The sequence below is a fragment of the Drosophila obscura genome, unplaced genomic scaffold (genome assembly GCF_018151105.1).
Source record: "Drosophila obscura isolate BZ-5 IFL unplaced genomic scaffold, ASM1815110v1 contig_150, whole genome shotgun sequence".
Classification (NCBI taxonomy): Eukaryota; Metazoa; Arthropoda; class Insecta; order Diptera; family Drosophilidae; genus Drosophila; species Drosophila obscura.
Genome location: NW_024542736.1, coordinates 3,528,181 through 3,552,905, shown reverse-complemented (window position 1 = coordinate 3,552,905; position 24,725 = coordinate 3,528,181). Strand labels below are relative to the sequence as shown.

At 45.8% G+C, this 24,725-nt stretch overlaps 1 protein-coding gene across 3 annotated transcripts in view; it reads left to right on the top strand.

Annotated features, from left to right (window-relative positions):
* Positions 1-18,915, top strand: part of LOC111070114 (B-cell receptor CD22) — a 43,161-nt gene extending 24,246 nt beyond the window's left edge. The window contains exons 9-16 of one of the 3 annotated variants that reach the window (XM_041591620.1): positions 1,451-1,589; positions 3,425-3,573; positions 4,552-4,702; positions 5,390-5,619; positions 7,073-7,247; positions 10,294-10,564; positions 12,525-12,790; positions 18,748-18,915. In XM_041591620.1, coding sequence (XP_041447554.1) covers positions 1,451-1,589; positions 3,425-3,573; positions 4,552-4,702; positions 5,390-5,619; positions 7,073-7,247; positions 10,294-10,564; positions 12,525-12,790; positions 18,748-18,812 — 1,446 coding nt within the window. In that variant the 3' untranslated portion in view covers positions 18,813-18,915. Of the gene's footprint in view, positions 1-1,450; positions 1,590-3,424; positions 3,574-4,551; positions 4,703-5,389; positions 5,620-7,072; positions 7,248-10,293; positions 10,565-12,524; positions 12,791-14,240; positions 14,779-18,735 lie in introns of those variants that run through there. The other 2 variants (XM_041591619.1, XM_041591618.1) reach the window with 2 other exon arrangements.
* Positions 18,916-24,725: the final 5,810 nt, after the last annotated feature.

The window sequence follows — 24,725 nt, the reverse complement described above, 5'->3', positions numbered from 1 at the left end:
TGGGGCATTTAACAAATTGCCAAAATCGTTTTGGGCAGGGCACGAGGCACGCCACAAGAAAACTTCTCTGCGCAGAATTTCGTACATTGTGATTTTTGATTTTCGGTTTTTCTTTTTTTGCTTTTTTCTGCTTGGCATTAATAGGCAGAAAGAAAATATCGCCGGGAATTATGAAAAACGAAGCGCCAAATGTGCGCAAAAAAAAGTTCAGCCAAACTTTGTCACTTCTGCGAGGAGTCCTTTGACGACAGTTGGACATATATATTCTCCTTATCGTCTTCGGGCTTCGGGTTTGGGTTCTCTTTCTGGGAACTCAAAGTTTTCACTTGGTCAGCGTTAAAGTTTTGCTCAGCTGCGGAAAGTTTTCTTAAAATTAATAATAAGAGAGAAAAAAAATTAAATGCCATCAGGAAATTAAATAAAACGACGACGCACTGAGCTGTGTTACGCGACAAAATGGATCGTTGGGCCAGGGCCAGGGCCAGGACCAATGCAATTATTGGCACTGCACTCCATCAGCCAGGACTCTCAACTGCGCCTTAATGAATTTTGCAAATAATCAAATGATGCAACATGGCCAATTTGTGGCGGATCCATAACGCGACATGCAACAGGATGTGGACGTGAACGTGGACGTGCCCACAGGGAGCCACACTCTGTGTGTAGCTGTCAATATGGCAGAGATGCGTTGGGCCTGGGCATGTGCATGGGCGTTGGCATGTTGCATGTTGCATCCTACTTAAGCCATTTAAATTGCATTATTATTATGAATTAATTAAATTCATGTGCAAATGTCAACCGGGGATTCCGCAACTAAATATTTAATCGAATTATTTCGAGAGCCAAGCTGCGTTAATGGAGCCTTTGGCATCCCGCCTGGAATCACATCACTTGTCGGCATCCATTTCCATTAAATTACTTTGCACTTTGCACAGCCCGTGTCCGGTCGCGCCGAATGCCAAATGACAAATGCCCAAAACACACACACACACACACACACACACACACACACACACAGACACACAAAATATTAATTTGATTAAATAAATTCATTTAAGCCCAGCAGGCCACTAAGTGACCGCATTAGGCCATGCCAACCACAGCCGCTGACCCTCCAACCCATTCAACCCCCATTGCCAAGAGATTAGCATTCTGGCTGCATTGCGGTTGCCATTTTGGTGTTGCAAGTGTCACGGTGCATGTGGGATGTGGGTGCGAATGTGGCCATGTGGTCGGTCGTTGGACAATGGCAGCAGAAGCACCGCAATTTGTGACAACAGAAAACCATTTTCTTTTCAAGGCGTAGCATATGCATCCGCATCCACATCCTCATCCACATCCTCATCCACATCCACATCCTCCATTCTGTGCCATGGATCAATGGCTGGGGATTTGCATGGCACTCACAATTCAGACTCATAATGATATTCTTGTTCAAATCTCTTTTCAGGGCATGCGTATGTCGGGCGAGAGCACGGACATAATGCACTTGACGCAGCTGGAGCGGGAGAGTGCGGGTGCATATGCGTGCGGGGCCACCAACACGGAGGGCGAGACGCGCAGCTCAAGTCTCACGCTGAGATTGCAGTGTAAGTAGAGCATCCACACACACACCCACACACACACACATACACAGATACACACAGATACATCCAATAAGAGCAAAGGCAATATGATGAAATAACATGGCGCAAGCCGGAAACGGAAGCTCCAGAATAAAATCAACTTGCAGCGAATGCGCTAATAAAAGTTACCAACTTTCTGCTCAGCAGCAGCAGCAGCAGCAGCAGCGTAGCGGATGGGGAAAATGCTTAGAAATGATGCATGACCGTCTCCGTCTCCAACTATATTTGTGTATCTCTTACTGTATCTCTCCCCCTCTCCCCCCTCTCTCACGCGGTGCCCTGTTTACAATTGTTCAAATTTTGTGCTGCTGGCCGCTGGCCTAAAACCACCGCGCGCCATTGATTTACAGACAAAAGTTTTGACTATAAATCCAGCACGCAATTTTTGACTGGGCCAACTTTTTCATAAACTCCTTTCCTCGGGGGAGCACAGCCGGAACAACGGCCCTTGGCTATTTGCTGCTTGTGATTAATGTGGATATCATAAACCCTTGCTGAAAGCGATTTGCTTGCCAGAGAACCAGAGAACCAGAGAAACCAGAACCAGAGATGAATGTGCCAGCTCTGCTCCACAGAGTGAGCCTTAAATATCAAACACATGAACAGGAAAAAAGGACTAGAACGTGGGCCCAGGCATTCTTCATTCATCGAAGCAAGATTGTGGGGAGTTGCCTTTTGTTGCCTGTCTGAGATGTGGCTTCAACATTTATTGTGTGTTGGCAACCACAACAACAACAAAATAAAATCTTTTAATGCCCCTCCCCCTCACCACCGCACACAGTTCGTGGACCGAACCCAAGAGTCGACAATCTGAAATGCATTTCTACCCTCCCCTCCCCGCTGCATAAGCTATACGACAGTTTAAGTAGTTTATATTTGAAATTATGAAAGTTTCAAGTTTCCGTCGCAGCAGAAGATAGAAAGAGGGGGAGAGGGAGAGACAGTCTTTGCATTGAGTTTCGGGCTTAAGGTAACTTTTCTCCACATTTGCACACACCCAACCCCCACACACACTTACACAAGCAACAAGTACACACTTTGAGAGAGAGATGGATGGAGAGAGAGACAGACACAGATACAGACAGGGACTTAGACACTGACAGATGGCTTAAGTATTCGACGCTGAAATGCAGTTGACTTGTGATAAAGGAACGTAGTAATAGAGCTTCAAATGCTTATCTGGCAGGGCGTGACTTACATTTTAAAAGCGGCTTTCAGCGCCGAACGAACTCCGCCCAGTGATGCTGCAAAGTATTGGAGCACACAGACGTAAAATGCCTGAGGGGGGCACTGTGCCAATGCTGCTGCTGCTGCCGCATATCTGCCCTCATTTCCAGTGAAAGTAAAAGCAGAGTCGAGCTGGCTGTAGTATTTCTTTGCTCCAAAACCACCTGCCACATGGACTTACCCGCTAAGCAACAACAGCGCCAGCCAGCCAGCCCCGCCCGAACCACTCTCGACGCTCGTGAAACGGAAACATGTTAATTACTATGCTCAAGGCTATGTAGCTATGTAGCTGCCTCGACTTCCCATCCTCAAATACCCATCCCCTTCCCCTTCTTTCTTGTTTCATATTTTTGTGTGTTTTTGCGGCACTCCTCCCAAGAGAGAGAGAGAGAGCGAACGGGAGACTGTTTGCTCTCCAAGGGGGTGGCACAACAAATTTAAAATGAAAACTTTTTGCTGCCTAACAACTTGGGAGCAAAGCTTACATACATACATACACACAGATATACACACAGATATACAGATATATGTACATATTTATGAAGTTCCTCTCTCTCTCTCTCTCTTTGCAGTCTCCCCGCGCTGTAAGCCCGGCACTGAGCAAACATCCATTGGAGCCATCAACATGCACTCGATACAGGTCAAATGCGAGGTGGATGCCGATCCACCGGATTCGGTTCGATTCAGCTGGACCTACAACAACACCCGCAACGTGTCCCCGGTAAGTCTCTCTCAGAGGGCAGGGCCACGCAAAGGCAAGGGTAAACCTTTCGAACCCAGACAGAACAGAACTTATTGTGCCTGTAATTACGCCTGGAAACGTGCTGCAACTCGAGAACGGACTCGACTCGACCCTGGTTGTCGCAATTACTGCCAGGCAATAGCAATAGCAAACGAAACAGGAACCAAGTCCAAGTTCCAAGTCGGTTCCGCACTACTATTAGCAAAACTTGTGCTAAATACTCGAGGGTTGTCTGGGATTTTCCTTCGTTCGTTCCTCCTTTCGTTCGAATCGAAATCGGACACTGTACGTGACTGAATTAAAATTTAATCAAAATGTATAAATTTGTGCAGTCCGAAACGGGGGGACACACACAGCGCATATGGCGCTCCAACGCCCCCCCTCGAGTATATTTAAAATGCAAACCGTTTAGGTGTAAAGCACAAGGACCGACTGCAGGACTGCAAAGTTGGCAGCAAGGCAAATACGTAGATAGATAGATAGATATTCGTAGATGTAATACCGGCCCGGGTGTGCCTAAATAGCTGACCAAACGAACCGAACCGAAAGAACGACATGCATATGCGACTGGGGGGTGGGGGTACAGCAGCTGTGCCCAATAAATAAAGTAATTCATTTACCGCAAAAGTTATTTGAAAATCTGCACGAAAATCCGTAGAGCCACAGGATGACTTATCCAGTCTCCAACTCGTTTCGTTTCGTTTCGTTTGCTTAGCAATAAAAACTTATTTGCCTTCAAATATTTATGCTCGCCTGCCTCCGTGCTTTCGTTTGGGTTGCGGTGGTTCTTTGGGTTCGAGAGCTGCATCTGATTCCGCCTACGTCTGCAGAAAAGCCACCTAACCACCCTGCTGCCCACCCTGCTGCCCCCACCCCCATGAGAATAGCAGTGAAGACGAGAGTCGGAGACCACTCTAATCCTTTGGCTTTGGCTTTGGCTCCCTTTCTCCCTTACAGGTGCTCAACTCGAGGATACAATCGAATGGACTGGCCAGCACGGTGACGTATCTGCCGCAAACCGACTCCGAGTTAATAACGCTTGCCTGCTGGGCCAGCAATGCGGTGGGCCGCCAGACGACGCCCTGTCTGGTGCACATTCTCCCTGCAAGTAAGTAGAGGAAGTTGTTGCCAGAAGATGCCGGCATTTACCTCCATCTTCACCGCAATTTAAACAAGACGCCAGCAAGACTTTGCCAGTGTATGTGTGTAGGTGTTGGCTGATGTAAGTGTTGGCTGGTGTTGGCTGGTGTTGGTGCTGCTGCCGGTGTCGGTATCCGTGTCCGTGTCCGTGTCCGTGTCGGTCTGAGTCTATCTCTTATGCACACATAAGGATCTACTTACATAATTGGCGAGTGTATGTGCCGAGTGCTGATGGGGGGATGGGATGGGGTTGCCGGTACCGAGGTTATTCCCGGCTACAGCTCCAAGCCCTGCCCCGGCTACTGCTACTGCTACAGCTCCTGCTGGGCTCTGACATAGCCAAAATGTTGCCAAATAATCGTCGGGTTGGTCGCCCACCCTTCCATTATGGTGGGTGGGGGGGCGGAGTACCACGATGATGCCAAGACTATACCCAATCTGGCTGTTATTAATGCAAACTGAGGGCGTGGCACTGCATCGGCCGCCAGTGCGCGTACTATTTGCAGCCAAAGTGCCGTTTAAAGGCACCCCGGCAAAATGGGAGCTGCTCTTAAATGCAATTACGGGGGTCTGCGGGCCCATTAAGCCACGACTTCACCATGACTATGACTAACTGCTATCTGTGCTGCACCTCTCTCCTCCTTCTCCTCTGTAGATACTCCGGAGGCACCCAAAGCCTGCGAACTGCGCAACGACACCATCCTGGAGGTGGTCTGTGTGGCTGGCAGCGATGGCGGCCTCTCGCAATACTTCATGCTCGAAGTTGTGGGCGGAGATCTGCTGTACTCCAGCGACTCGGCGTCGCAGGGCCCCAGCCAGGGCCGTGGACAATTTGGCGAGGCCGTTGGCCTGGGCGACAATGAGATATCCACGCTGAACGATCAGGTGAGTGCAAGAGAGAAGGTCCCCCAATCGAGTTATCTCCTAAGTTGATAAGTTCCACTCCTAACGAACTTAACAGGCATGCAAAAAAAACTGCAAAATTGCTCAATTAAATTAAAATTTTACTTACAATTCAGCACACAGCCAGAGGGCAGAAATAGAAACAGAAACAGAAAGGGAAAGAGAACCCAGAAACAGGAGCACAGCCCAAAAGAGTCCGAGCAATAATTCACTTGATATCCATATGGTCAATTAGTGTGCATGTCCTTTGACTTTTCTGCTTGAATTATTAATAAATATTTAGGGGGCCAGTTCGGTTGGGGGGGGTTTTGCTGCTCAACTCAAGTGTAAAAGGGACAACATAATTAATGACAAGATTCTCCTCATGTGCGATGCTGAGCCAAAGCCCTGCACTGCATTGACGTCTCACTGGCACAGTGTCGAAGTCCCCTGCTAAGGGTAGTCAGTCCCCTTGCACCTCTGGTCTGGGCAGTACCCTTTGTCCCTTTTCTGGGCGAACCAAGCGAATGCATGCTGAGTTATTAAATTATCTCTGTCACTGCTAAATGAGAATATCATATGAAAATTTCATTTCATTTCGTTTGGTTGCTTTCAACAACTGGAGTTCAGTCCTGGTGCTGCTGGTCCTGACGCCGGGCCGAGTGGTTGGACGGTGGCGGGGGGCTTACTGATGAAGCGCTTGCCGAAGCGAGTTTATTAGCAAAGTAGCCAAGCGCAAAGCTCATCAGAACGATGATCACGATGCTGATGATGATGATGAGAAGTCCCCACCCACGCATACTCTGGACAGAGTCTGACCCACGCATTGGTCCGTTGGTTGGCAGCTTTAAAGTTTCATGCTAGATAAAAGCCACACACACACACACATCCACAACCACATCTGTAGCTGTATATGTATCTGTAGGGGGAAATCGGACGCAGAAGAGTGTGGCAAGTGTGGCAGAGGGAGACCGGCAAAAGTGCCGCAAGGACAACATAAATTACTTACGCTTACTTGAGTGGGAATTTGTGCGTAACCAACGGAGCTCACTCGATTGTGTCCCATTACGGCAAACGGATATTCAGTTTAAAATTTCAGACACTGTCCCATAGACTCAACTCCTGTTTCTGGCTCTGCTTCTGGCTCTACTCCTGTTTCTGGCTCTGGTTCCTGGCTCTGCTTCGGTCAGCGAATCCCTATCCCTATCCTCTTTACCGGTACAGTTGTGCTGTGTGCTTGATATGTGGCTGATTTCATATTTTTTAGGCATGAATAATTATTTTTGGGCACCCAAAAAGTTGAAAATACATGGGGCAATACATGGCAGGGAGTCCAACTAGAGCTTCAGTCCATATGGCGGTTGAATTATATATGCGCCCGTTGTACATACATACATACATCTGACTGTATCTGTATCTGTGTATCTGTGTATAAATGTTTTGTATCTCATTTCAGGCGACATCTGCACCCATCTTTCGCATGCAGGAGAACAGTCCACAGTTTCGTTTGAATAATTTAGAGCCGGGACGTGAATATCAATTTTTAGTTTATGCCGTCAACGCCAAAGGAAAAAGCGAACCGCCGGTGGTGATTGAGCGCGTACGCGTGGCCGCACAACTGGGACCATATGGTGAGTAGACCCCAAAAAACACACACACAAAAAACAAAAACCAAAAAAACAAGAAATGGCACGAGACAACTAAGCAGAAAAAGGAAAGCAAGGAAAGCAAGGAGAGAAGGGAGAGCCACTCGTACTAATCACATAAATAGTGAAAGAAATGTGCAGCCGGTTACAAGTTTGTGGGTCACTTTCATTTCTGGGTCGTGGCCCGGACCAATAAAATAGCCTGAAAAGGGGAGCGAGCCCCGGAGTCTTCGAGTCCCCAAAACAGCTGAGGACGGAACTGTCTAATTCAACGCTTGACTGCATTTTCAAATCAACGCAAGTTGGGGGAAATCGTCTTCAATCAGCCGCCGCGAAAACTTCGCACATGGCTACGCAGACACACACACACACACACACACACGCACACACGCAGAGAGCAAACCTGGAGGAGCATCTCCTGAATGCCAGAAGTCCTTCTGCCGTTCTGGCTGACAGCCAGCCAGTCAGCCAGGCTGCCTGCCTGCCTTTGGGGAGGGAGTGGGAGTGGGACAGACCGCCTAAAGGATGGGCCGCCCTTTTCTAATCCACTGACTGAGTTATGCAGTGGAGCGTAAAGCATTTCAGCATTTTCCATCAATTCGTTGAGTGGGGCACACGCATATTACGTATACGCAGGGGCGTGCCGCAACAGCCTCTTCATTTTGCTCCAGCCTAACGACATAATGTGACTCGACTCTCTCTCTCTCTCCGTGTGTGTCTCTGTGTTTGTGTGTGTGTACACTCCTCATGTGTGCCAGTGCGTGTATGTGTGAGTGAGAGCGAAAAAGCGTAAGCGGAATTGCTTCAATTTTCGTTTTGCTTAACGGCCACCGTAGACACTTTTCTTTTATTGTTCCTTTCACATTCTCCATTCACATTTGCCGACGCTCGCTCGCTCGCCCTTCCTTTCGTACAGTCAGCCGCACAAGTGTGCGTACACCACTACGAGAGTGCCAGCAACAATGCTGTCATTATTTTCATGCTGATTTTTATTTTTATCTGCATTTCCATTACCATTTCCACTGCCATTTGCTGCTGCCTCTGCCTCTGCCTCTGCTGCTGCTGCTGCTCCTGCTGCTGCAAGGGGAACGTAACCTGCTTTTGGTTTTCTGTCCATTTTTGGGCATTTTCATTCCCTCGCCCGTTAGCCATAAATCACTCATATTGGTCCGATTTAATGGCGCTAATTGCGTTTGATACGCAAATGTTCGATTCACTGGCGAAACTAAGTTACCGAAAACAGCAGCTGCCTGGAATCAGGGCCCAAATACAGTTACAGTTACTCCCGTATGTTAATGCCCACTCTCTCTCCCTCTGCCTCTGCCTATCCCTCTACCTCTCTCTGTCTTTGTTTGTCCGTGCCCGTGAACAACACAATGGCGGCTCGTAAATTCGGCCTCTGAGCAGTGGCTGTGATTACATGGAGCGAGCCGGAGACTATGGACTCCATGAATGGCGCCTCTGTCGAGCGGCGAGGAGGCTGGCTGGCCCTAATTTATGCGGAATTTGAACAGCTGGCTTTGGGCCCAGTGCCTGTTTCTATGCCTATTCCTAGTCATAGCCCACGCAGGCGTTTTTATTTAGGTGATACATGGTGCCTGGGGATCCATCCCGATCCCCCTGCCTGCCCCACATACACATACATATGTACATATGTGTGGCTATAAATTCCAGCAAGGTCGGACGAGCAGTAGCTGCACGTAACAAGATTTTGCAAATAAATAAGATGAAGGCAAATCAGCTGACGCTGATTTAAATCAGTTTACGCAGAACTCATCAGGAGAATTTATTACGCTGCTGTGGCAGCTCCTCGCGGCGAGCCAAGGCGAGCAAAAAGTGAAAAATATCAAGCAAAGTGGCCACTTGAGCTGGGGAAAAGCTGCTGCTGCTGCTGCTGATGCTGAGCGTCGGGCATCAAAGGAGAGCGGATAACAGCCAGCAAATAAATAAGCAAATGCTCTCTGGCTCTGCTATAATGGCAGTAAGAAAGGTAAACCAAAGGCGAGGATGAGGATAAGACTGAGCCACGAGCAAACTGATTAAAAAACAGGCTGAGATGATGACGAAGATGCCGTGAACCATGGCATCGGTGAGCTCCAGCTGCGGAGGGGCCAGTGGCAGGGCAAAAGGCCGATGCCGATGCCGAGGCAATAACAAAAGGCAAGAACAAAAATTAAATTGAGCCGCAGGTGTAGGCAATTTCCACTCAAACGCTCACTTCAAAAGCCAAAAGGATGGTCCGTGCCAGCCCGGCCAGCTCGGGCAGCTCGGCCAGGATGGCTGCATGATGTTGGCAATGTTTCAATTCCGAGGCCGTTGCTTTGACGGCCCGCAAATGGAGCGGAAATGTTGCTCTGCCAGGGAGAGAGTACACCAGAGCCTGGCATTAACGAATGTCTGGCATAAATCTTGCCTGGGGATCATCTTACAATCAGTTTGCCTCCCTCTCACTCCAGCTCACACACACACACATTATATTGCAATTTCCGCCTGCTGAAAATCTAATAAATATAAACAATGGGCACTCCCGCCCCACATGTCGCTCGTAAAATAATTTCAGCAGATTTTCGTGGCAAGTGCCATCAGCTGGAATCGTCAGTAATAAGCGACCAAGGGGTACGGGGTTCAGGTTCAAGTGCTTTGATTTCCATAATGCCTCAGAGAGTCTGCGATTATTTATTCTCTGCGTAGTTTTGGCCAATTTTCCACTGAAGGCTAAAGGCTCCACAGAGGCCAAAGGCTAAAGGTGCGCAAATACGCAAACAGGGCGTGGCATATAGTAGTCAAAGCAATCAGTTAAGCAACGGCAAACGTAGCGGCAAAACAAATAAATAAATAAACGACGAGTGGAGAGGCAAACACAAATCAGCATCCAAAATAATTTCGAGCAAATAACAAATCATTTTGGGAGCAAAGCCCGAAAACTATCTGAAGCATCCCACCTACGCTACGACACACACACACACACACACACACACACACGTCTATGTACATACATATGTATAATTCTCTATTTCATCTCTTTCCCCAGATGAATCCAGCGACCCCAGGGAGGACCCCACGCCCGCTGAAACCACGCATCATGGTGGCACTGGTCCGGGGGGCAGCAGCAGTGCCGGAGGCGTGGGCACCGGCGCCAGCATAGGCAACGGGCCGGAGAAGCAGTCCACGCTCCTGATACTCGCCGCCACCGTTGTGATAGGCGCCGTCATTGTGACGTCAATTATCGTGGCCGGCATCGTCGTCGTCTGCCGGCACAGGCCGCGGCCACCTGAGCCGCAGGAGGTGCGCAAGAGCATGCGGTGAGTATCCCTACCTAGCCTCGCCTCGCCTCGCCTCTTTCCTTTGGCCTTTATCGGGCCCGTAGAAAAACTAATAATGAAATTGTTTGCTGCTGGCATCCGCTAGTATCTCTGCGTTTCTCTCTGCAGAAATAATTACGAAATTATTTATGTGGAGCACGTGACTGACAGCAGTTTCTACTGCTTGCCCAGAATTCCACGCTTATGCTTATTACGGAGAATGTAATGTAATTAAATGACGGTCGCACCGAGCAGCAATGGGCGCTCAATCAATTTTGCGCAGGCCGGGCCCCGACGCTGTCCTGCTTTAAACTCAGTGGCCAGGCCACATCAAAGGGGGGCGAACGAATCGGGTCCGGCTAATGTCAGGTTCATTAAAGACGATCGTCTTAGCAGTTTGAGGGGCCAATCGATTAGCGTGGCTCTGGGTGGGCCAACAAAGGGCACGCACCTGCCCAGTAAATTATGCTTAGTCTGTAATTAAATTAATTAAACCTGCACCTGACGACGACCCAACCAGAGGACACCCAGAGGCCAATGCAAACCCGTACAAGAAATGAATCCTCCCATAAACGAGCACCGGAAGCAAAGGCAGCCGCACAAGTGAAAGATTTCCATTTAAGATAGGAAATCAGCGCGCAAGGGTCGCTCGTTGCCCCATCCGTGGGTGGGTAATTAAGCAGCTGCTTAGCCGTAGCGGTGCCGTGTGGTGCTCGGTGCTGCTCCAACTCTGTCAACTGGCTGCCCGGCTAATGAAAGATAAACATGCAGCATCCCCCTACCCAGGCACCCACCCAGACCTCGTTTGTATCGATGGTGCAGGTTGATTGCCATGCCCTGGCCCGGATCTAGATCCGCACCCAGACCCAGACACAAAACTGTGATGAATTTTTTTTTCTTGAATTTTCCTCTGCTGCGGCAGCTGATTGCCCAATAATGAATTCAGTCGTACCACTTCAAAGCGAAACAAACCAGCGAAATATTAATTATAGTTTCCGAAAATAGTCAACCCCCGGCCACCAGTCACCAGTCACATGCACATCAAAGCGCGACAGCCGCATGCGGGTCATTAAATGGTCATCCCAACTGACAGGAGCTCTTCCTTACACCGCCCCCCCACCGACCACTGTTCGGGTCTGTTCATGAATAAAATTTCGGAATCACCTGCTGGCAGGTGGCAGCCATGTGCCATGTGCCGCCCCCCACCGATCTGATCTCTCCATTCACTCACCGATTCCCTTGTGCGTCTGTGCATAAATTTTAATGATTTGCCTTTTTGCGGCAAAAGTATTTGTGCAAATATTTGATGCATGTGCGTGTTAGTGTGCGTGTAGTATCTTTGGCGCAAGTCCCCACTGATAAGAGAGTGTGTTGTGTGCCCCTGTAATTAGCGTTCCCAGTGGCAATCGAATCGGGTTTATATCCAATTTACTACGCACCAGCGAGCGCGGCTGATTAAAATTAGAAAGTCCCAGCGAGAAATGGAATTATATTGCCAATATTTATTATTGCAATGCGGTGGATGGTCGCTGCTGGCGTAAATTCATTAAATTCCACTTGGAAGAATTGCAAATATTCCGCATACGCAGTGTGCGACGGCCACTAAATAAATAATGATTTCATTTCCACCTTTTTTTTTCGACCCTATTTACGCCCCCCCACCCCGTTCGGTGGGAAAGTTGCTGCAGTCGCTCCCCAGGTGACGGCCGGCTGTGAATGCTGCTGTTGTTATTGAAATTTTGAATTTGTGGCTTAGTTTTTTTTTGTTGTTGTTTTGGTCCAAAGTTTGTTAAGCTGTTTTTCATGCCACATAAGAGCGGGGCGGGCGGGGTCTCTGCCTTGGGAACTATTACCAACTTGCCTAAACTGACGCTCAGGGCATAGGCGTGCAAACTTTTAATAGATTTTGTGGTGACTTTTTTTATTTTTTGCTTCTGTATTTTTCTACCCTTCTCTGTAGGCCGGCGCGGAACGATGTGCCCAGCATGTACATCGAGGAGGACGAGCTGAATGAGCTGGAGGAAGGCGGCGGTCGAGCGGCTGAGATCCGAGCGCGCGTCACACCCGTTACCTCGCACATGTGCGGCGGCGGTGTTGGCGGCGGCGGCGGCGGCGGCGGAGGAATACCAGGCGTCGGCTCGAGTGGCGGTGGCATTGTGGGCGTGGCCGGACCACATCACTACATCTCGGAGAGCTTCATCCAATACGCGCAGCCCAGTCTAAACGGTACTATTCCAAAATCTATACTCAACAAGCTGTAGTTCTAGTTGTAGCCAATAATTTTAATTGTAGTTGGTTGTACTTGTAGTGGTAGTCAAGTAGCCATCCATTTATTTATCCATCCACCTATACATACAGAATATACATACATATGTACATATGCCAATGCCAAACCTGATAATGCATCCCCCAAATTGATTTGCTCAACGAGTTTTCAGTTTGCAAGTGGAGTACGCACTCAATTTTAATTTGTATTCGTAGTTTTAGTTGATTGATTTAGTTGATGCTCCAATTGAATTTTCTACCATCTGTACATAGTTCTCTTGCACACACACACACACATGCCTGTATATACTGCACACACACAGATAAATCTTTATGTTATTTTGTAGCCATTATGTAGATTAGCTTAACATCTCCATTAGTCGCATTGCATTCGGAATGCAGCCAAACGAAACGAAACAAAATGAATGAATAAATTGTGAATGCAATTCGAATGCAAAAATATCTATATATATATTTTGTTGTTGGATCTGACCGACAGTTTTGTCCGTCACTTAGTCTAATAGAATTATTATTTTTATTTATTTTTTTGATTGCTCGTCAAGTATTTTGGCATGCGATTGCGAGTGGCACCATTTCAAGGGATTTGCAAAAATGATATTCGAAGGGGGATCTATTGAAAAATACCTACACTTATGTATATTGATGTGAGCTGGCTTTAACTGGCGCTAATGATGCGGTCAAATATCGAGTGGGTTGCCAGTTGCCAGTTGCCAGCCACCAACACACATCTAAAATGCAAAAACTAATTTCCCTTCATTAAGCATCCGCAAAAGTAGCATTTGACACACAATTTTCTAATTAGCGCTGATCGAAGTACACAGCATTTCATTACGTTTCATTTCATTTGAGTTGAATGGAATTGAAATAAATCGAATTGAATTGAAACGAATTTGAATGAGTCTATTCAAGTATTTGGAAAGTTATTTCGCATTAGCAAAGGCACCTGTACGAGTACGAGTATGCTCTCACACCCACTAGCAGACAAAGCGTCGCCCCCTCCCCCACCCGTAATGCCCACGTAGCATATAGATCTCTATCTCTCTCTCTATCTGTCTTTCTCCTTCTCTCACTTTCTCCATGTATGCCTCTCTCTCTCTTATGTCTGTGTATCTTTATAGATATATTGTTGCTCCATTGCTCCAACCCATAGGTAATGAAAAACCCTTTCAACTCACAATCAAACTGTCTTAATCCTCAACTTGAAGTTGTAAATACCTTGCCCAGTACTTAAAGCAATGTAGTCCTCCCCCCAGCCCACCCCACCCAAAATATATACATATACGTATACGTACAGAGTTGAGCTGCTGTAAAGTTGCTCGCCGTTGTACGAGTAGTAGCTGCTGCGACTAACGAGACTCACTGTGTTCCTGTTATCCTGTTATCCACCCAGGCGATGTGCTACTACCTTTGCTTGTAACGTCCAGCCAGCCGGGCAGCAGCGGCTACCGCCTCGCCTCACCCGTCTCTACCGTGACCGTGCCCCAGTCCCAGCTTCAGCAAGTTGCTACAGCAGCTATTGCTACTACTGTTGCTGGGATGGGCAGTGGGAGGGACTCTGCCTGGCCGCCCAAATGTATGCAAAGTAAATTTTATGTAACTAAATCTGTGCAGCAGGCTGAAAGGCAACAGCCCCCACTCAAACAGAAACTTGCCCAGACACAGAACCCGAACCAGACCCAGGAACAGAAACAGAAACAGAAACAGGAACAGAAACAGCACCAGAAACAGAAACAAGTGCAGTTGCCACTGCAACTTCAGGCCCGAACACAGATGGGCTGCCATGTCTAAGCCAAGCTGCTGTCCGCTTGGAGCATTCGCTGTCGACAAGAGCTGGAGCTGAATCCCAAAAATATATTTAATGAACCATTCCAGAGACCATGGCATAGCATTTTTGCTTCATTTCACATTTTAATTTGTCGTCCATTTATGATTCCAATTTATATTTCTTGTTGCAGTGCTGCTGCTTGCTGCTTGCTGCTGCTGCTGCAACATTCATGCATTCACATGTCGCTCATCCAATTTCCTTTATTACCTTTGTGCACCCGAAACTATTTTGCTAGATTCCTTCTCATGGTTTATCTGCAATGCAAATGAGAGAAAAATGCCAGAGAACTTGCTTCCTTTTGCAGCTGGAGCGCCCTTTGAACGCTTCAAACCGAACAAATTAGCCAGATGAAGGGATCACGAGTATTAAATAAAAGCTAATTGAAGTTTATTAGTTTTTTTGACAGCCATTTTGTTTTGGCCAAAAATTAGAGGCCAGGGAACAGGGCCAGGGAACCGGGCCAGGGAACAGGGCCAGGGCACAAGCAGACAGGCAACAATACGAAACAAAAGCATCAGAGGATGCAGCAGCCAAATATTTTGGTTAAAAAGGATAAATGCTGCAGAGATCCCAGCTCCAAAACAGGGCAGGAGGGGCAAGACAGTGATGTGCTATGGGACATGGGGGGCATGGGGCAGGGTGGTAAGTACTGTTTGCGCAGTCTTTGTTTTTCGTTGACATTTGTGTTTATTTCTCTCTAAGCTGTCTGCCTCCACACTTCCTCACTGCCCCCATCCTGCTGCAGTGGCAAGCCTTTTAGACGTTTTGCATAAATTTTTGAAGCGCAGGACACGCCAGGGCAAACAAACATATGTACACGATTCTCTCTCTGCCTCGCTGTGCCTCTGTGTGTGTTTGTGCCTCAGACAGCAACAAATTTAGCAAAATATTCTGACGTTCCCGGCCCCTGTGCCGCTCTGCCCTGCTACTCTGCCGCTCTGTTTGCTGTGCGAGCTCATGCAGACTTTGTTTTAACTTTGAATTGCATAAATTTTAATTATTTCGAAAGCACTAAATTAAAACACAAAAATAAGCACAAAGGCACACACACTGGCACTCTCTCTCTCTCTCACTCTCTCTCGCAAATGGCGACCGAGAGAGAGAGAGACATGCCGACATGCTGGCAAATGCAAATATTATTTAATGGGCATATGTGTCTTATACGTGATATTATTGCTAACACAACATGGGGCCCCCAGCACCTCGTAGCCCCCGCGCTCACACTGCGTGGGGCTCAAATGTCACAAATTAGCTAAATTTGATTTTGTCAGCGATTTAATTTTATATTTTCATTACTTTTTTGCCCCCCGTTTGTCTTCTTTTTTTCTTGCGCTTCCGACTGCCTGACAGCCTCCTTAATTTATGTGTGCTTGGGGCGGCATGCGGCGGGGGCTCTGACACGACACAAGTCAACATACACACACACTTAGAGCCGGGTGTGTGAATATTCGTAGTGCCCCCAGTGCTGTCCTCGTAGTCGCACCCCGGCAGCACATAAACCAAGTCAACTGGCTTACAAGACACTAACAAGTGCCCAAGTCAGGCTGAAGTGCGCCCAAGGAGCGGTCGGTCCAGACACGCTGTACGAGTTGTTGTTCCGCCACGACCGAAAACTAAGGGAACACAGTTTAGGGGCACTCCTCGATGGGGATTACACTGCCCCAACAAGCAGCCCCCCAAAATGTCGCTGTCAACATCCCTGTCTCTTGAAGCTCAAAGTAGAACTTGAAGTTGCATTTTTGCACCCACACAGACACACACACACACACAGACCTTCAAGTGTTTTATTTAAAAATATTTATTTTTTAAACATATTTCAACTGCAAAGTGAAATGGAAATAAAGAACACAACAGAACTGAACGGAACACACACACATATGCTATGCACTGTAACTCGGGGCAGACAAGTGAGCTACTGGAACGACTGCTGCCATATACTGCCATCCCTTCATCTTGGCAGTGGCTGTCATTAGCCAACATTTTAAATTGCATATGCTAGTCCCTCGTGCTCTTCATCTCTGCGCTCGCGATTCAGGTGACTGCTGGGAGCCGGAGCCGGAGCCAGAGCCGGAGCACGGCCCCCTTGGCGCAGTCAAATTCGTTTGACTTTTTATGCCCCACAGTCATCCCTGCCCTGCTACGCAGTGTGGATCTGGTGGATCTGTTGGCTCTGGTTCAGTGCATGTGCGGGAGAGAGAGGGTGAATTTTTTTTTGTTTCATCGTTTGCTGTTGTTGTTGTGTGCACATTTGTTTCATTTCATGCTGCTCCATTCATTTTGCTCGGCATCTCTTTTTTGCCGCTTTTGTTGGTGTTGCTTGTCGTGCCGTTTGTTCTGTGTGTTTGACTGTTTGGCTGTGTGCGAGTCAAGAGTCGACACATCCAGCGTCTGAGCAACATTTGTGTAGCCTTCGTCCTTGTGCCATCTTCATCGTGTGTGTGTGTGTGCGCGCGTATTTGTGTAGCAAGTAATGTGAGTGGGTTGTAGGTTTCTTGTGCACTTCAGCGCCACTCGTCTAATTAGACAAAGTTAAGACCCAGCCACACACACACACACACCCAACAGCAGACACTCGAAATGAGAGCACACGGTGCCATTTTCTGTGACCCAGGAGTGCTGGCATTATCTTAAAGACTCCTTAAAGCATCCCTTCAATGGCAGCATACACGCACTTTGATGTCGTCGTAGTGCCGCAAAAAATGCCACAGAATTTGCCTCGGCAACATTGTTTATGTGGCCATACGCACCATTCTCAGCCACATTCCCACATCCTCCACATCCTCCATTCCCTCCTGGAGCCGCAATGTCAAGCGGCGTTCATTCATTTGTCGCCGCACTTCCGTTTCCTCACTTCGCACCGTCTTCACAGAGGTTTGATACCCTTCAAGAAGCTACAGAAGGCAGCATCTTTGAACTCTGTTTCAGTAGAAGTCTGGAATATTGCCATGCCAAATTTTCACAGCTTTCTTGACTATGTAGCGTCCATAGAAACGTTAAAGGGTATTAACAGCAACCGTTCTTTGGTCTTCTTGTGTGGTCTTCTCCCACTTTGTTGGATGAGGCCGTGACATCCAGGCTGGCAACATTTTTGCGACTTTTGACATTTTTTAATGCTGTCAGGCATGGCGTTAAAGTAAACGTGAAGGGCCACAGCCCACCGGGGCACAAATACACAAACACACACACACAAGGCCACATACGCATACGCAGTAGAGCTGCCTTAGTTTGTGCGTCTTTATGACTCAAAGACGCCACACAAATGTGACATAAAAGGCGATAATAATAAAATATCACACACAGGGTGCTCGCCAGCTCTCGCTCGCCAAATAACAAACTGCAAAATCGTAAAGGACAAGCGGCAAATGAAGGCTGCTGCTGCTGGCGCTGTCGCTATAGCTGTCGCTGGATGGCGCTCAAGATTCACTTGCGCCTCGAAGTCGGACCACAATAAAATGAATTCCGGCATAAATTCCAATGAAATGTGCCATAAAAATTAAGAAATTGTTGAATTATTTTATGTTTACGACAGAACAGTGGCAGGGGATGGGGTAGTGGGTAGTGGTTTGAGCCGTGAGCCGTGTCCTAGCAGAGTGAAGAATATTAATATTGAAATGTTATTCTGTTGTTCCGGTTTCTGGTACTCGTATTGTTTGTGTGTGTCGTTTCATGTTGCTGTTTTTATTAGTTGTTATTTTTATTTTGATTTTTATTTGTATTTGTATTTGTTTTCTTATCAGCGCACAAATGGTCTGGTCACGCTTTTGATATGTAATCTCGTATTGTGCTAATGGCTCTCTTTTCTTTTGCTGCTCAAATAATCGTTTGCAACTGTGTTGTGATGTCATTTTGCAAGAAATATCAACAAACCCCAAAAAAAAAACGAAACAAGCCAAAAACTAATCGGTATAAATATTTTGTTTTTGTTTCTCTAACACCAACACACCACCTCGACCATTTTTCAATCGCATAAATTTACACACACACACACACACATACATATTCACAAATACATATGCTTCCGGCATTGCTGTTGATTTTGTTTTATACCAACCTACAAAAGTGTATATTGCAGACCCGGATCTGATATTGCCGCGCGGCGAATTGGAATTTACGACCCTGGATCCCACGCTGAAGTAATTGTAAAAAGTAATAATAAATATCCGCCGCCATAGTGAACAACAACAGCCACAATAGACACAAACACACACACACCCCAACACACACACACACACACACACACACACACAGACACACAGATACTGATACAGCCGATCTGCGGTGAGAGCTCATAATTCACGGGCATTTCATTTAACATAGCTGTAAATTTTTAGCATAAATTTAAATGCATTAACGCGAAACAAAAACAAACAAAATAAGGTAAAACGTACTACGTACTGGTATCTGCAAGACGTGTTTGCGGGCATAGGCCATACATACACACACACACATACATACATACATACATACATACATACATAGATCGTTCTAGGGGATAAGCCATTTTGTAATTGTCAGCCATTTAAGTGTCATACGAAACCCAAAATCAAAACGAAATCCAAATACTGCTGCTCTATAAATAGGCTACAAAAATATTTGCAACTTAAATCAAAAGATACCAAAAACTTGTAAATAGCAAACAGACACCCATAGACATCCCAACATCCGGGAGGAGGCATTCAAATGGAAACTCAAAAAGGAAACTGTTGCACCATCAATTGTAAATAGAAAACGGGCAAACATTAATCAAACTGCATTTATATGTTGAATATTAACTGTAATTAATGAACAACTAGTCGATAAGCAATTAGCCAAATAAGCCTTGTGTATTTAAAGTGTAATTAGAACTCCTAGAGCTGGAAATATTGGTAATTATCAATGTAAATGCCACCACTCTCTGCCTCGGAGGCAATGGACTCGTACGATGGACAGGCAGTGTGTGTGCGGTGTCATTCACGCAGTTTATGTATGTCCGAATAACGATATATATCGAAATCCATTAGTCGTTAAAGCCCCATCTTGTTACTGGCCAGCAGAATTAAAATGTTACCAAAATACTCGTATATATTTCGGGGCCCCAGGTCCAAGCCATTCCGACTTACACATTTTTCCGCGCAGCATGTCTGGCTCATCTATGCGTATCTGTGGGCCAGTTCCTGCTGCTATTTATACCAATTCTCATGAATATTCTATTACCATAACAAGCCGATTCGGACCGAAGATGAATAATCAAGAGAGCACCAGAAAAACACACACACACACACACAGAGAAAAGCCCCCTCTAAGTGGGCGATGTTCGAGTGGGGATAATGAATAAATGTTGAATAAACATCCAAAATAAAAAAAATCCAGTTACGAGAGCATTGAACCACAAAATGAACTACAACTACAACTATAAAACTGAATTCATTGTAAATGTTATAAATAACTAAGGTAACCGAGAAGAGAAGAGAAGAGCAGAGCAGAAAAGAGCAGAGCGTAGATAATACTCGTTATAAAACTAATAATAATAATTATAATAATTGTAATAATAATAGTACGGCATACAATTTACACAATACTCCAATGTAATTCGAATTCTAATTTCAAATATACAAAAAGAATAAAGCGAAATGGCAGACTAGCAAAATATACAGTGCGTATGCGTAATAAAAATAAATTGATATACATATATAGATATATATATATATATATATATATACAGGAAAACAGGGGAAGGTCTCTACCACCCCCCGTTCTCTGTCTCTGTCACTCTGAACAAAACCAAACTGATTGTTTTTAAGCAAAAGTTAGATTTACAAATGAAGTAATTAATAAACAAAGGAAAGAAAAGAAAAAGAGATAAAGAAAAACATAAAAAAAACACAACTACGAAAGTGAAATACATTAGATGTAAGTCGAAACTACTGAGTGTGTTAATAATAATAATGAATACTGAATAAATAAACGAAAAATTCGAGAAAACTAACCAATGAAATTAATTCCAATTACGGCACTCGACGCAACATCAAAGCGAAGATTAATGCCGCAACCTGCCACTGGCCGTACCGTCCCAATCCTGTTTGCCCACCTTTGGCCAAGGGTTAAGTATTATTAATGCCGAACAAATCCCGTAGCTGCATCCCCGTCTGCAGTCCTGATTGCCACTTGAGGCGCGTAATCGAAACACTGCCAAGGCGGTCGGTCAATGGAGAACCGCCTTCATTACTCTGTACAAGCATTGGGAAGCTGCCACCTACCACAGCTCCTGCCCTGCCCCAATCTAAATCCAAGCTAAAACCCTCCAGTGCACCTCCTCAAAGACGAGTTAAGGCTATTCAGCAGCACAGAGAGCTTCGGGGGGAATGGTATTGGTGCCGCGAGTGAATGTGGGTGGCCTGGGAGATTAAAACTGTTCGAGGGAAATTCGCCAGCTAGTGCGAAAGAGCTGGGAAGTTGGGGTGGGGAACCCATTCTGGGAGCTGGCTACCAAGAAGCCAAAGCCAAAGTTTCCAATGAAACTTTTTGCGCCGAATGCAAGTCTGTTTGCCTTAATTTGTTGCACACCTTTTACAGAGCAGACTTTGTGGCGGAGAGGAGTCGTGTAGCATTCAATCTGAAATCTATGGGTAATGGAATTCGGCACCGAACTCGGTGGTTTACCTGAGAACCTCACGAATTTCTGGACATTATGAAGCCGCAGCTTAATTTGAAAATGTTACATGGAATCTGCATTGTGTGGTCGTTGGCAGTGTGGGAGCGGAAGGCGGAGGCGGAGAGTGTGTCAAAGACGCTTTCTTTCTTCTTCTTACTTTTCTTATTGCCACAGGATGAGACAGAAGGCAGGAGGCAACACATAACGGTTTGAAAGAACTCAATTAAAAAGTTCTATAATTGTTTCCTAAATGTTGTGGTCAACTAGAAAAAACAAATCAGAAATAATACCAGAAAAATATCTGAAAACATATTAAAAATATATTCTAAAATTCTAGAAAATATAAAAAAATACCAGATAATATTAGAAAACTCTTAGGGCTCCGCCGGCCTTCCCTAAGGCCAGCAAAAATATGGATATGCTAGAAATGTTGAGTCTAGAATAGGTTTACCTTGAATTTCACTAATGCTTCTCCTTTCTTTCTTCTGACGAAATCAAAAAAGAGCTATGATCCTCCGCTCTGAGGGTCTAGAAATAAATATAGTAATTTTGTATGAATAAAAATGTATAAAATATTGTATTAATATAACGTGCAAAGTAATATATAATATAGTGCAGAGTCTCGTGTAGAATTACCTTGCAATTTACTAATGCTCGATTGAAAAAAAAGCAGTGCTATGCTTCTCCGATCTTAAACCTCTCTCAGTGAAGGTCCGGTTCTCTTTCCGCTGTCTGTAGTTGCTATTTATATTTTATTTCGTTTTTCACTCGCGCTCTAACACTCACTTATTGCCCAAATTGCCTCATTTCACTCCCTCCTGCACTTGCACTCACTTGATCGCAGCATTTCACTCACTTTTATCACTCACTAGCGCTCAATTTCTTATTCCGCTCCTTTCTTTAGTCCTTGCGGTACATTCAACTGTTTTCATTCACTTGCGCTTTCACTTTCACTCACTTTTTGCGATCCTTTCCCTCCTTGCCGTCCGATGACCATCCTGTACGACAACAGCATTTGAAATCCTTTCCCTCCTTGCCGTCCGATGACCATCCTGTACGACAACAGCTTTTGGAATCCTTTCCTCCTTGCACACCTGTAAGAAAACAGTATAATATGATTTCGCTATTCCTTTAATTCTGCGTTTCCACGCTGGAAGCAGCGCGACAGCTGCGGCGACGCAATAGAATTTTGGCAGCCCGGTTTTTTTTTCACTTTTCACTATCACTATCACTTGCGCTGTATTTCTTATTCCGCTCCTTTATTTAGTCCTTGCGGTGCATTTAACTGTTTTGTTTTCACAAGCGCTTTCACTTTTCACTTTCACTCACTTTTTGCGATCCTTCTTTCCCTCCTTGCCGTCCGATGACCATCCTGTACGACAACAGCTTTAAATGATTCCGTTATTTCTTCTTGCGTTTCCATGCACACTCGAAATGAGCGCTGGAAGCAGCGCGACAGCTGCGACGCAAAAGACTTTTTGCAGGTCGGCGTTTTTTTCCCATTTTTCACTGCTACTAGAACACTGAATTTTATCATTTTCACTAATGCTGCGATCTTTCGATAACTTTTAGCTTGTCCTTTGGCTCTCCCCATACACTTTTCAGGCTTCTCACAATAAAAAAAATTAATTTTCAGGCTTTTTCGGGCTATTTTTTGTACTTTGCAATTAGCAATACATATTGAACGCGACTTCTACGGGTTTTTAGTAGTTATTTTACGATTTTTAAGTATTTTTAGGAGCGCGACGCAACGAACGTGCTGCTGCGCTAAGATTTTGGACAAAACTTTATGCAAACCTCGCTGCGATGAGATCATCTTTGGTTCTCTCTCTTCCTTATGCAGGCAGCGCGAAAGCATTGACCGCATGCGTGGGCGAAGAGTAAAGAGCGCAATTATGAGAGTGGCTTTACTATTGCAATGTGTGTGTGTGTGTGTGTGTTTGTTTGTGTTGTTGTTGCTGATTTTGCGACCTATTTATGAATTGGAGGTGCTGCTGCGGTCAGATTTCGGACAAGGGTTTAACCTAAAACTTTTAAGCAAAGGGCGCTGCGATGACATCATCGCGATGTATTATCTATGATTCTCTACTCCTACTGCAGGTAGCGCGAGAGCATTGACCGCATGCGTGGGCAAAGAGTAAAGAGAGCATTGCCGAGCGTGGCTTTGCTATTGCAGAGTGTGTATGTGTGTATGTTGTGTGCCATCGGCACTCAAGGCATTCGAAGAAACTCAATCAGCGGCTGAGTAAAAGAGCGAGCAGCAGGCGGGCAATGCAAAAGGAAATTGGCAGAAATAAGAGAATCGAAACTTAGAAGGAGACACGAGAGATACAGTGGAATGAGCTAAAGCAGTGTGAAATTTGTATTTGTTGTTGTTGGAATGGGGAAGTAGAGGTTGACGAAATGAGCATATAATGGGAATATTAATTCAAGGTGAGGTCTTTATTTTCGTTATTGGATACACCTTTAAAATCATGGAATTTATTTTGAGATCCCTCAACAAGGGAACATTTCCTCCAATTCATTCGTTCAACTTCAACTGCTTTAAAATTGCACCTTGAAATGGCTTGCAAAACTGCCAACCAGACCCTACCATCACCACAAATTAGTTTTCAGTTTCTTCCCCTCCCTCTCCAAATAGAGTCGAAATCATTCTCTTTCTCTCTCGCATACTCTGCCTCGTTATGTACGCTAGCGCCCTCTAGCGGAGATGATGTAGAATCTAAATGGTAAATTTATAATCTACATGTTACATTTAGAATATACATTGTATATGTGGACTACATCTACAGATGTAGATGTAGCAAAAAAATTTAATATGTAAAATTTTTTTTAATTCTTAAATTTTAAAAAATTATAACCTTAAACATGTATTTAGTATATACGATATACTGACTGAGTACGGGTAGAAGTAGATCCGCGTCCCCAGAAGCGACTCGCACGTTCCTTCTCATTTCAGTATGTATTTGTATCCTCTGCCGAAGTATTCTCTGTAATTTGGGTTGGCACGTGCGGATTTACTTTTCACTCTACTTTCCAGCTCACCTTCGTTTCTGTTGCTTTTGTTGTCATTTTTTATGGCTGGCAACTGGCAAGTGGCAACTGGCACACCGCTTTCGCTGGCTGCAACTTTCTGTGGCAATTGCCAGGAACTTCAAGTGCCACACCCTCACCACACCACACCCTAAACGCACTTTGCAGCATCGCAGCTAAAAATAAAGCCACATAAATCCGAAGATTTGCCCTCAAGTGCGCAAATCGAAATGGAATCCCTGGGTCGCTTGCCCCCCTGCTTCTGGCATGCCACGGACCGAGAGTGACTGCTTAGCCTTCAACGTGCTTAAATAAATTAAACGCTGTCCGGTCGACGGGGCCAAATCGTTGGCCATTCATAGAGGCCCGGGCTGGGCCGGTCCAAG